The sequence below is a fragment of the Miscanthus floridulus genome, chromosome 19 (assembly GCF_019320115.1).
Source record: "Miscanthus floridulus cultivar M001 chromosome 19, ASM1932011v1, whole genome shotgun sequence".
Lineage (NCBI taxonomy): Eukaryota > Viridiplantae > Streptophyta > Magnoliopsida > Poales > Poaceae > Miscanthus > Miscanthus floridulus.
Genome location: NC_089598.1, coordinates 16189187 through 16202289, shown reverse-complemented (window position 1 = coordinate 16202289; position 13103 = coordinate 16189187). Strand labels below are relative to the sequence as shown.

General features: G+C 50.3%; 1 protein-coding gene across 1 annotated transcript; it reads left to right on the top strand.

Annotated features, from left to right (window-relative positions):
* The first annotated feature begins 9325 nt into the window (after positions 1 to 9325).
* Positions 9326 to 12886, top strand: LOC136527382 (probable galactinol--sucrose galactosyltransferase 6). The gene is made up of 7 exons (XM_066520090.1): positions 9326 to 9633; positions 9755 to 10048; positions 10176 to 11288; positions 11398 to 11607; positions 11719 to 11853; positions 11962 to 12271; positions 12362 to 12886. The coding sequence occupies exons 1-7, from the start codon at positions 9443 to 9445 to the stop codon at positions 12695 to 12697; spliced, it is 2589 nt and encodes an 862-aa protein (XP_066376187.1). The 5' UTR covers positions 9326 to 9442; the 3' UTR covers positions 12698 to 12886.
* Positions 12887 to 13103: the final 217 nt, after the last annotated feature.

Genomic DNA, 13103 nt, shown 5'->3' with positions numbered 1-13103 from the left:
CTGCTCTTCCTCTCCCTTATTCTCACTGCCTGACTGGGATGGCGAGACGTTACTCAATGGCGTGACGGGACCCTTGGTCGCCGCGACGAGTAGGAGTCAGGATGGCAAGGTGAGTGGCAAGTATGCGAGGAGCAGTGGGCAGAAGAGGAACGGGGGGAAGGCGGCGGCGAGCTGTGTCAGGCTGCGCCGCCAAATGCGAGATCAGTGTCACAGACACCAGTTACCACTTGCTTAGGTTGCTATTGGGATCCGAATTGAGTGACTACTAGTGACCAAACCTTGCTCTGTGCATACTTGTCCTGTTTGTTCTTTTGAAGAACGAAAATGCTACCAACAGGACCGTGGACGCAAGCGACTCGCTCTGGGTGACATGCACCATAACATTGACTCCCTCCATCTCTTATTCTTATTTTGACACCGCTAGCTCACTTCACTTGGCCTTCTCCCCACCACTTTATCACACTGTGCCGCTCGCTCCTCGCTCTTTACCCCCGCCCGTCGCGCGCCCCGCCTGCACCTCGCTCCTCGCTCGGGTCGTGCATCGCGCCTCCCGCTCCCTCTCGTAGCACACGCCGCTCGCTAGGCTGAGCCAAGGCCAGTGCTGGTGGGTTGACTGGTGATGGTGCTCGTGCGCACCGCTGCTGTTGTGTGCTGGTTGTGCTCGTGCGCCGCCGCTCGCCGCCGGCTCCGACCCGATGGTTGAAATAGACGTACGTTGCAACGTTTTGATTTGGATGTTTGCATATTTTTCAAACATATGTTGCAACAACATGTTCCATATGACGTATGTTGCAAGTGCTCTATCTAGATGTTACATATGTACATTGACTATGTTACAAATGTATGTTCTAAATGTTTCATCTGTTTCAATCATATGTTGCAATTATTTCATCTGAATGTTACAAAAGGAGATCTCAATGTAGAGCAGTATAGCGAGGAAGAGAGAGCTAGTGTGGGGAGCCATGGTGGCGTCTGCTGTAAGCTGACGCCAGCCCTCCATCGGAGGACGCACAGGCGTCCGCGCTGGCGCACGCGGCATGTTCCCGCGCGACATGCTGCCTCCGCTAGCCCTGCTGGAGGTCCTGGAGCAGAAGCTTCTGGCATCTTTCTGTGCGACGGAGATGCAGAACCTAGCGATAGAGGTGACGTGAGCACGACGTGGTTGAGATCTCCTGGGCGCGGCGAGCGGGTGGGCTCCCCTGTCATGCAGGCGCGGCGGAGGCTTTGTTACGTGGGGGGCTGGACAGGGTGCGGTGGAGCCACGTTGAGATACGGGCCTGCGGGCGGAGTTATTCCCTTTGAAGAATTGTGATGCTGACTCATCAGCGCCTGATTTTAGAAGTTAACAACGTTAACCCAGGCTAGTAACGCTAAGGCATTAATAATTCATAGATAAATTTGACGGCCCACACTTGATCAAAAATTTCTATCTCCTCTCCCCCACATGTTCATACTCTAACACGATGCTCATATAGATAATTTTCTTTACTGGTTTTTTGATATACCCTAGCTACCATTTAATCTATATACTTTTACTCTCATTCGTAGTCGTCTCATTTGTATTGCTCCTCCATGTGTATTATCATGTATTTTGTTGAAATGTTAGCTTGAGTTATATATTTGACATGGAATCAATGTGATTATTGCTTCTTACATTCATATATCCTCCCTTTGCCCCTTTTCAAGTATCATTATGGTATTCATTCTGGTCGAACTTTCATAAGTTTGACTAGACTTGTAGAAAATATTAGCAACATTTGTATCTCAGAATAAGTTTATTATAAAAATAAATTCAATGGTCTATCTAATGATACTAATTATATACCATAAATATTAATATTTTTTTATATATAGTTAGTCAAAGAACGATAGTTAAAAAGAGACGGAAAGAGTACACATTGTCTGCATACTGACGTGTATCCTTATACTAAAATGGTAACTTGGAATGATTTTTAGTTTTTAATAATGACATATGTAATTAATTCAAAAATATCTTAGGATTCCAAGGGTTATTCATACCGATAAAGATGGGTAAATCATCGGATGTCTTTAAAGAGTGTCTAATCTTAGAGGCTAATTTTGGGGTTATCGTGGATTATTTTTAATAATGCCATAGGTGGCCAATTTAGATTGAAAAAATAGGAGGTTACTTAAGGTTATCTTTTGTAATGACAAAGACGGAGAATTAAAATATTGTTTCAGATGTCTAGGGCCAGAATTGCTTGCCTGGCCAATCCAAACAAGCCTTAACAATTTTGCGGGAAGCCTCCATGCGTGCTTACTTATTTACTGCTTCAAATATTACGTTTCATGTATACCAATTGGATAACTGTACTCCCAGTCTAGCAGGCTCCCAGTCCCAGAAAAGCAGGAGCAGGTTTACAAATTCAAAGGGTCTTCTTGGCGTTTCCTGGATTCACAATCTTGCGAATTGAAGATTTTCGCTCCAGGTATCTTCAGAAAAGGTCTGTGAAAAGCTTCGACCTTTAATCCATACCTGGAGCGTGTTATATGGCAAGCTCCAATTGACTTCATACAGGTTCCTCTGGTTCATGAGTACTAGTGTTTTTCAGTTGTGGTGTTCTTTTAAGGCTGTTTTAGACTTCAGGCTCCATAGCGCTAATGAATCCAGAGATCAGTTGCCTCGCTTCGTTGACTTATTGGTGTCACTTGGGTTTAGAAAATCTTTTGATGATCAACCAAACTTAATTAGCATGCCCTGAAGTGAGATAGTTAAAATTAGCATAAAATTAGCACACACGGATTAATCTTGGTTTTAGAAAGGTATATAAGCACTCTATTAGAATCAATCTTGTATTTTACTCCCTCCATTCCATAAAGATTTGTAATTATAGGTTTGGAACAAGTCAAAAAAAAATTAAGTTTAATCAAGCAAGTTTATAAAAAAATATATCAGCATTTATATTTTCAAAGAAGTTTATTATAAAAATATATTTATAATTAATATAATGATATTTATGTATCATAACATTATTATTTGTATATAGATTTGATCAATTTTAAATTGTTTGATTTCTCATAAAACAAAAAAATTGTATTTTTTTACTGAGGGAGTATTGGAGTAAACATTATTATTTGTATTTTTTTTACTGAGGGAGTATTGGCAGATTTTCCATCGAAATGGTAGGCCAAGAAAACGGGGTAGGACTTAGTATGATTGGTTGGGGCGTCGATGTGGCACGATCAAGAAGATAAAAATAGCCATATAATGACGTGAAAAAATTACTCGGTTTGGCTTGCGTACGTACCCGGATCTGGTCCCGTAAAACAAATTGGCAGCTATCCAGCGCTGATGGCCGCCGACAGGCCGAGGGGCGAGAGCCGACCACGACCAGCAGCTGGGCGGGCTCGGCGGATTGGCACGTCCACGCGGATCCGCCGTGGCAGCCTCGGCTCCGTCGCGCCGCGTCACCTCGCGACCCGCCGCGCTTGCGTTGTGGGATTGTGCACGCACACGCCCTCTGGGTCGCCCAATCGCTCGTCCGCCGCCGCCGCACGAGTCGGTTCCGTGACCGAGCCACCAAATTATGCGGCCCCACATGTCGGTTGCCTGTGGAGTCCATAGCTTATGGGCGTGACTGGTTAGCTAGACGTCGTTGTTAGCCCATCAGCTAACCATACTCGTGACCAGCAGGAAGATGAAGGCCCAGCCGAGTCATCGAGCCCAGGAGAGAGCCGACTCGGGGCCGGGTCGTCGAGCCCAGGAGAGCGCCGACCCAGAAGGCCCAATACCCGCTTCTACGGCCCAACATGGTCCAATAGCTAGGCTGTCATCGTGCGGAGCAAGAGAGGCCATGATAGTCAGCCTGTTCGGTTGTTTCAGGCAGGCTTGTAGTCATGGTATTGTATTTTTCTCTCACAATAAATTTGTATTAGTCATATTTATCAGCGCAGAAACCAACCAGCCAACAGGCTAAGTATATGTTCCCGAACTGAGTGTTAGAGAGGGCATCAAAGAACTGTAAACAGATTACATTTTGTTCTAAATTCCCGTTGTTCGTCGCTTTTCTTTTTGCTGCCTATCTCCGATTCCAGTTCTTCCTCCCCAAATTCCCTTGTGCTAACAGTCTTCTAGACAACCAAACAATTTCCAGTCAGTTCAGCTGGGGTTGAAACGATCGTATACGATCGTAAATTATTACTGCTGGCTGGTTTGGTGTGAGAAAAAAATACTGTTCTAGCTAAAAATTTACGATCATTTACGACCAAGCGAACAAGCTGTTCATCTCGCATCCCATGGACCAGGCCAAGTGATCTCCAGCCAACCAGTAACGCCTTGTACGTTCATAAGCCGGTCCCAAGATAGTAGCGACGCGCCTTGAATACTCAGGGCCTCTTTGGCAGGGCTCCGGCGGCTCTGGCTCCGGCCTGTCGGCCGCCCAGGGACTGACACCCGGTTACTGTTCATCGGAGCCATTTTTCTCTCTCCTCCTTTCCTCTCTCACTGACACAACCAGGCCGGAGAAGCTCGTTTTTCTAGCTCCGCGGCTCCGGCTCCTGCAGGCACCTGTCGGCCGCTGGGCGCACCGGAGCCGTTTTTCTCTCTTCTCCTTTCCTCTCTCACTGACACAACCGGAGCCGGAGAAGCTCGTTTTTCTGGCTTCACAGCTCCGGCTCCTGCAGGCACCTGTCGGCCGCTGGGCGGTCGACACCCTGCTACAGTGTAGGAGCCGGCGTTCGCCGAAGCCCTGCCAAAGAGAGCCTGATACCAGATAGCAGCGACGCACAGGGCAACAGCATCACCACGCCACACGGGGCCAGACCACTGATTGACCCTATTGTTGCTGTTACCAGCGGCACCAATCATTTGCGTGATTTTGTCTTCAGGTATGTATGATATACTCAATTGTATAGGCTACAGTACCATTTGCAGACCCTACCGTGTACCGTCCCAACCCATCTGCAGTCCTCAGAGACAGACAGAGGCGTCCGTGCAAAGTGGCCGAGCCCAGTGGCCTCGTCCTGTTCGTTTTGGTTTTGACTTATAAGTCGTACTTTTTCAGTCAATGATTAATATTTTTCTCTTACACCAAATCAGCTAACAGTACTTTCAGCCATGGCTTATCAGCCAAATAAACTAAACAAACAGTACGCCTACTGCTACTGCATGGTGTATGCAGCTGGGCAGCTGGCGCCATCTACCGCCGCGACCGCCATTGATGGGCATATGGGCAGACGCCAATCCGCCGATGCAGGTCCATCGGCATCCATCAAAACGGCCCCGGTAGGCGGCGGTAGCCCTTCTCTTCGATCGGCTTGTCATCGTGCAGGTGCCAAAAGCGCCGAGCAAAATTGGACGGAGGTAGGCAGGGCCTGTTCAGCAGGACTGAAAAATACTGTTTCGGCTGATTGTTGTGGGAAAAAAATACTGTTCTGACAGGACGTGAACAGTAATTTCGTGAGTGACGGAGCCAGCCAGCCGAACACGCCCCTAGTTGCTTCAGATCAGACAAGTGAGATTGGGAACACGTCATTTTCAGACAGAGCAGATCCATACTCCCATTTCGAGCTGGATCATTCAGTTCGAGGTCGGCATCGCCGAGATGTTTTTATTTTTTAATTAATAATGATTCCAAAGTGAGATGCGCATCACACAAACTATGCATATATACTGTGCATGATGATTGTGCCGGGTCAAAGTGATATAATAAGCTTCTGGAGGCTTTCAGGCCAATGAATGATAGCTTGAGGAAATGATCATCCGTGTCATTCTCTAGTAAAATTAGAGATAGGTATCTATCTGCCTCCAGCTTTTTTTTATTGCCTCTTATCTAGGTACAGCTATAGCATCTGTTCGTATACACGCACGCCCACTCAACACACGCACACTACTTACACCACCCGTGTACTAACAAATCTATAACTACACCTAGATCTGAAGACCGCGTCCTTATCATCGAAATCCACTGATTTCGTAGACGACGAACACGTCAGCTTGTACAAGCATCAGACTTCTCTATCGCCTCGTGCATTCTCCCTTCTTCCTTTGGTAAAACCGCATTATTTTTTCCATTATTTGCTTTGTACGTAATAACTTCCAGACAGATAGCATTTTTCTTCTTCTTTTGCTTGTACTGTTGAGGGGGAAAAAAGGGGCATATCCTTCCATACATATTTCGAAAGATGCACTGTTGAGGAAAAAAGGGCATATCCCTCCCATCCATGGTCTCCGTATTATTGGCACATGACAGCGGTCCAGCGCATAGCTTAGCGTGCTAGAAGACTGGGTAGCTAGCTGCTAAGCCGACATGGCAGGTTTCATCAACCCATACGAGTAAGAAATAGTAATTTAGCTTACTGCTAGCTGACTCATGTGCCATATCACATACAATAAATTAAATATACAAGTATTTTGCAAATGGAGTGGAGCTCAGGATCGCAAAGATAGATGGGAGAACAAAGCGGTGGATCCTCGATTGCATCCGGTTGGAAGAGGACTTGGTTTTTGTCTCGTCGTCCCTTGTGTTAATTTGAGTCGACGAGAAGACAAGCGCCGGTTCAATGCTCTCTCCTAACATGGCCTTTTTCCTGATGACGTGGATCTCTTTTAGCTGGCTCATCAAACACATTACTATACTTGATCTAAGTGATCACAAGTCACAACATACCCAGCCGATCTGAACAAGATTATATGTCATGGCTTGCGTACCCCGAGTCCGGTTCAACATGCAAATGGGAAGCGATGGCCGATAAGCCATAGGCCACCAATGCAAGCCCACCAAGCCACTCCCTTTGGCCTTGGGACCTGTCTTGATGTACTCCATATGTTTCATGGTTGTCTGATAGTTAATTAACGAGGTGTTAACTAGATAGATTTGTTGACATGTCATTATGTCAACCTATTAATGAAGAAAGAGATTGAACTCGTAATCGTTTCCACTTGTTGGAATATAAGTGAATTGTCCACGTCTCTCCATCAACTTAAGCTTTTGGGTTGAACTGGTCGGTGCATATAACTCAATATGATATCAGAGCCACAGGTCTCGGATTCGAATCATGATTAGCGTAATTAAATAAAATAATTGTTGCTCGCTCCTATTCCACGTCTGAGGCCTGAGGGAGCCTCCACGTGAGGGGGAGTGTTGGAATATAAGAGAATTGCCCACTCGCGCTAAGCTTTCCTTTGCAGTCTCATGGTAGTCTCCGGTGCTACTTCCCTTCCATATTCTACCTCCTTTCCATATGGACATAGAGCAGGTGAAAGTGCAATCAAGCCCTAATTATGGGTTTTTGTGATAATGACCACGCAATTAGAGAACTAATGAGATTTATCGAGATGACAAGCAGGGAATTCATTTTCGAGGATGCTACACGAAACGGAGGAGCCCCCAATTACAAATGTAGATGGCTTCAAACTCAAAGGAGGTTTAAATTCTTTTATATTTTGAATTTGAGTATAGAAAAAGCTGTACTATAAAGGAGGACACAATGCTTAAGCTAATATGTGCTACCAAATGCTCAAATATACACATGCATCCTCAGATTCACAGCCAAGACAGTCTACACTTCATTCTTACCTTTGCTGTCATGCGTGGTACGACACTACCATATTTGAAGAGAGGCACTGCCGCAGTGCGGCACTGCCGCACTTGAGCCGTGGCACTGCCGTGACTTATATGATAGTTGGGGGCTGAGGGGTATTTATACCCTTCCCCTTTCTTCCTAATGGTACACTGCCTCTTCTTCCTCACTTCAGCACGCCCAAAACAGATTTGGAACCCTCTCTCTCTCTTTCTCCATTGTTGACCTCAAGCCCCTAAGCCAATCCATTGATTTCCCCATTAATCCTTGAGGGAAAAGGGTCCAAAACTCGATTAGAGAGTAGCTCCATTGATTCTCCAACTCTAAAGAGCACTTGGTTCATGTTTTGGCCGACGGTTGTGTTTGTTACTCTTGGAGCTTGGCTCCTAGCCGGCTAGAGAGTCGCCCGTGGAGTTTGGCAACTTATGTGGCAGCCCCGACGGGTTTGTAATAATCTCTTGAAGCTAGTAAACTCACCCCTCATCTCAAGAGTTAAGTTTCTTGACTTGAGAACAAGGAAGGGTTGGAAAGCCTTAAGCCTTAGTAGCTAACCTCAACAACATGGAGGTAGGCAAGCCTTAGTGGCGAGCCGAACCACGGGATAAATCATTGTGTCACTTGTGCTTGATTTTCATTACTTGCATGACATATTGTGGTTGAGGTGATTTCTAGGGTTTCTAGTCGATCTACTTGTATGTGGTACTCCTACTACTTCTAGCTCTTGATCTGTGATTGTCATACCTGCAGTAAGCTGGGAAATTTCTCCGATCTAAGTTTTCGTTCATGGATTTTGAACTGTGACTCGAAGTTGTCTGCAGGTGCGGCAATGCCGCTGTTCTAGCCCAGCAGTGCCGTAGTCCGACAGTGTCGCCCTCCAAAGCGCAGTGCCGCAGGGCGAATTTGATAAAAGTTTGAACGTTTGTTTTGACACGTCTATTCATCCTCCCTCTAGGCTAACCAGAGATCCTACAGCAGGTGTGTGGCAAGTCGTCACTTATGCTAGTTGTGCAAGTCATCGACATAATCCATGGAGACACATGCCACAACGGCAATGGCAGATGGAGAGAAGAAAGGAAGCGATGACAAGGTGACGACATCTTCACCAAAAAGCTCAGTCCAACACCAGAACGGTTGCCATTACCTTCGGTTTCACCGCCACAGCCTCTTCTTTCTCTTGCTGCTATAGATGGTGGATTGGATGTGGTGTAAACATTGGCTCAAACCATTCGCCCCAAAGAGACCACTCCCTAAATCCATAGTACGTTCCTTTGAGATATTTTGCGTGAATTTTCTATGATTTCTCCATGATATGCCACCATTTATTTCTTAGATGTAAATCAGTCATAGCAAATCTAATGAATTTCTCCTCTCACCGCCTTAAATTGCCAACTTCGGAGGGCCACAAATATTTAAAATATGGGTTTTTTTTTCTAGTTTCTTGTGTTTTCCTATGAAAATAAGTAAATTTTGTGTGAAATTTCTATATAATTTCGAAAAATTTGTGTTCCAGATGGTCAAATGGGCCCTAATGAATTGCTTAGCTGTGTAATCCTAAGGTCAACCTACCGCGGTTGAATCCGGTGTCGCGGATCCGCCGTGGCAGCCTCGGCCCCATCCATAGCGCCGCGTCGGTCCCCGCGTCGAGCACAGGGCCAACCGAATGCGTCAAGCCACCAAATGCGTCGGCCTAGACGGAAGCTTTGCCGTGCCGGATATGAACAGGACCAACCGGGCAACCCTGACCTACCACAGCACGAGCACAGGGCCACAGGCCACTGGCCTCACCCACCCGCTCGTCACCCAATCCGATCCGGTCCCATCGAGAACGTGCTCGCGCGCACGCGCGCGCGTGCGCTGCCTAGGCTACGATACGAGCAGCAACAGAGTTTAACCGCCACCGATGTCAGCTATGGCGCTGAGGCTGAGCTCCAGCTGCAGCAGGGCCGTCGCGTCCTCGTCATCTTCCAAATCCATCCCATCTTCTCTGCCGCGCCGTATATATACCCTCCCTTCCCGCCCGCTGCTCCTCGCATCCTCGCTGCGCGCCTCGCCTCCGTGTCCGCTCCCTCCTCCTCCCACCACCCCGGCTCGGTGCGTGTAAATCCGTCCCGAATTCGTTTCTGCCATCGCCGGTGTTCTTGTTATTGTTTCAGTCTACCGGTTGGCAACGGTGTTGATTTTGTCGTGTTTGTTGTGTTGGATCCGGGAGCAGGTGTTCGTTTACGACTCTCGCGGCGGCCAAGGGGTCGGCGGCGACGTCGAGCAGAGTCTCGCCGACACAGCAGCAGTCCCGGAGCACGAGAGAGGAAGGCGAGATGACGGTCGTCTCGTCCGTCAAGCTCGCCGGCGGCACGCTGTCGGTATGCGGGCGGACGGTGCTGTCCGGGGTGCCGGACGCAGTGGTGGCCTCGTCGGCGGCGGCGGGGGGAGCGGTCGACGGGGTCTTCATTGGCGCCGACTTCGCCGAGCCGGCCGCCCGGCACGTCGTCTCCCTCGGCGACCTGAGGTACGTACGATTCTTCATCAATCAGAGAATAAGAGCGGGAAAAGTGGTGATTTTTTTCCCGATCCGAGATCCGACCCAATTGTTAGTGTTGCCAACTGGCATTGATTTCTGGCTGGCGATTTGGCAGGGGCGTGCGGTTCATGGCGTGCTTCCGGTTCAAGCTCTGGTGGATGGCACAGCGGATGGGGGAGAAAGGCGGCGACGTCCCGCACGAGACCCAGTTCCTGCTCGTCGAGTCCAAGGGCGCCGCCGGCGATGAGGCCGCGGCGGCGTACGTCGTGTTCCTGCCCCTCGTGGAGGGCGCGTTCCGTGCCAGCCTCCAGGGCGGCGCCGGCGACGCGCTGGAGCTCTGCATCGAGAGCGGGGACGCCGACACGCGCGCCGCGTCCTTCGAGCGCGCTCTCTTCGTGGGCGCCGCGGAGTCCGACCCCTTTGCGGCCATCTCTGGCGCCGTCGCCGCCGCCAAGTCCGCGCTCAGGACGTTCCGGGTCCGCGCCGAGAAGAAGCTCCCGGGCATCGTCGACTACTTCGGCTGGTGCACCTGGGACGCCTTCTACCAGGACGTCACCCAGGAGGGCGTTGAGGCCGGGCTCCGCAGCCTCATCGCCGGCGGCGCGCCGCCCAAGTTCGTCATCATCGACGACGGCTGGCAGTCCGTCACCACTGACAAGTCCGCCACCGACACCGACGAACCTGCCGGAGAGGACAAGCCGCCCCTCCTGTCTCGTCTCACCGGCATCAAGGAGAACAGCAAGTTCCAGAAAGTGGACGACCCGGCCGCCGGCATCAAGACGGTGGTGCGCGCGGCGAAGGAGGAGTACGGACTCAAGTACGTCTACGTCTGGCACGCGATCACCGGCTACTGGGGCGGCGTCCGTCCCGGCGAGCCCGGGACGGAGCACTACCGCTCCAGCATGCAGTTCCCCAAGGTCTCGCCGGGCGTCATGGAGAACGAGCCCGGCATGAAGACCGACGTGCTCACCGTGCAGGGGCTCGGCCTCGTGCACCCGCGCGCCGTGTACCGCTTCTACGACGAGCTCCACGCGTACCTCGCCGCCGCCGGAGTCGACGGCGTCAAGGTGGACGTGCAGTGCATCCTGGAGACGCTCGGCGCTGGCCACGGCGGCCGCGTGCAGCTCACCAGGCAGTACCACCAGGCGCTCGACGCCTCCATCGCCAAGAACTTTCCGGAGAACGGCATCATCGCCTGCATGAGCCACAACACCGACGCCCTCTACTGGTACGCGATCCGATCTCTTCGCTCTCACAATTCTGACCATGAAAATCTGGGGACTTTTCATGGAACCATTGACCGATCTGATGCTGATGCTGATGCGACCAACCGGCAGCTCCAAGCAGACGGCGGTGGTGAGGGCGTCAGATGATTTCTACCCGAGGGACCCCGTGTCGCACACGATCCATATCGCCTCGGTGGCGTACAACAGCGTGTTCCTCGGCGAGTTCATGCTCCCGGACTGGGACATGTTCCACTCGCTCCACCAGGCCGGCGACTACCATGGCTCGGCCCGCGCGATCAGCGGAGGCCCCGTCTACGTCAGGTTGGTCAATTCATTCCAGCATTGGTTGTCGGTTCAGAATCCTCAGCATTGTTATGCCTATGTCTGGTTGAAAGCGATTGCTGAATTGTGTGTTCTTGGTGATGTTTGCAGTGATGCACCCGGGAAGCACAACTTCGAGCTGCTCAAGAAGATCGTCTTGCCCGACGGCTCCATTCTCCGCGCGCGTCTGCCAGGCCGGCCGACCAAGGATTGCCTGTTCACCGACCCGGCACGCGACGGCGTCAGGTGAGCCCCCGAACCCCTTTTGCTGAATTTTTTGTCTGTTCACTTTTGAGCAACTGTGTGTTCTGACAAGTGACAATGCCATGGCATGGCAATCCTTCCTTCCTGCAGCCTGCTCAAGATATGGAACATGAACAAGTTCACCGGCGTGCTCGGCGTGTACAACTGCCAGGGCGCGGCGTGGAGCTCCGTGGAGAAGAAGAACACCTTCCACCATACCGGCACCGAGGCCCTGACCTGCGGCGTCAAGGGCAGCGACGTCCACCTCATCTCCGAGGCTGCGACGGACCCCGAATGGAACGGCGACTGCGCCGTGTACCAACATGCCGATGGCGACCTCGTCGTCCTCCCGTGCGGTGCGGCGTTGCCCGTCTCTCTCAAGGTCCTGGAACATGACATCCTCACCGTGTCACCGATCAAGGTCAGTCAGTGCCCGTTTGGCAAGCGATGTGAATTAGTGAAGTTGGTGGACAAGTGACTGACGAAATTGTATGTACTTATGTTCCTGCAGGACTTGGCACCTGGTTTCAGGTTCGCCCCGATCGGGCTGGTCGACATGTTCAATAGTGGCGGGGCGGTGGAAGGCCTGACCTACCACCTCCTCGGCGGCGCAAAGCTGCTCGACGGCAGTAATGGTTCCGCTTCGGGCTCCGAGGCTGTCGGATTGGTGTGCATGGAGGTGAAGGGCTGTGGAAGGTTCGGTGCCTACTCTTCAGTCAGGCCAAGGAAGTGCATGCTGGGTTCAGCTCAGCTGGAGTTCTCCTATGATTCTTCCTCAGGGCTGGTGGTTCTTCGGCTGGAGAAGATGCCCAAGGAGAGGGTTCACAAGATTGTTATCGAGTTGTAGGGTGGTATTGCCACCAGTGGTACAAAGATTTAGGTTCATTGGTAATCAGAGTCCCCTCTGATGAGTATGAAGTTCTACTAGCGTATTAATCGTAGGGACTGGAGTGATTGTATGTTTGATAGGCAAATCTGATTCATGATTCAATTGAAAGGAATATGCGCATACTGTCCGGTTATTCTGCTTGTCTGAAGTCTGAACAACTGGCCTTCGGTGTTTTATTACAGTCTTACAGTACTTTCAATCGCTAGTTTCCAAACGTTTCAGTATGACTGCATGAAGCACATGACGCAGCAGAGTATCTTATCTACTGACCACTGCTCTAATTAGACAACCGTAATGAGATTTTGTGTATCATTCACTACAGGAACTGCTGGCTTCCCCGAGTGCCAGTTGCACTCGGGGAAGG

Excerpts from the sequence above, each read along its gene's own strand:
- LOC136527382 (XM_066520090.1), top strand. The coding sequence starts at position 9,443 with ATGTCAGCTATGGCGCTGAGGCTGAGCTCCAGCTGCAGCAGGGCCGTC. Across the intron at positions 10,049-10,175 it reads GTCTCCCTCGGCGACCTGAG|GGGCGTGCGGTTCATGGCGT; the intron begins GTACGTACGATT and ends GCGATTTGGCAG. Across the intron at positions 12,272-12,361 it reads TCACCGTGTCACCGATCAAG|GACTTGGCACCTGGTTTCAG; the intron begins GTCAGTCAGTGC and ends ATGTTCCTGCAG.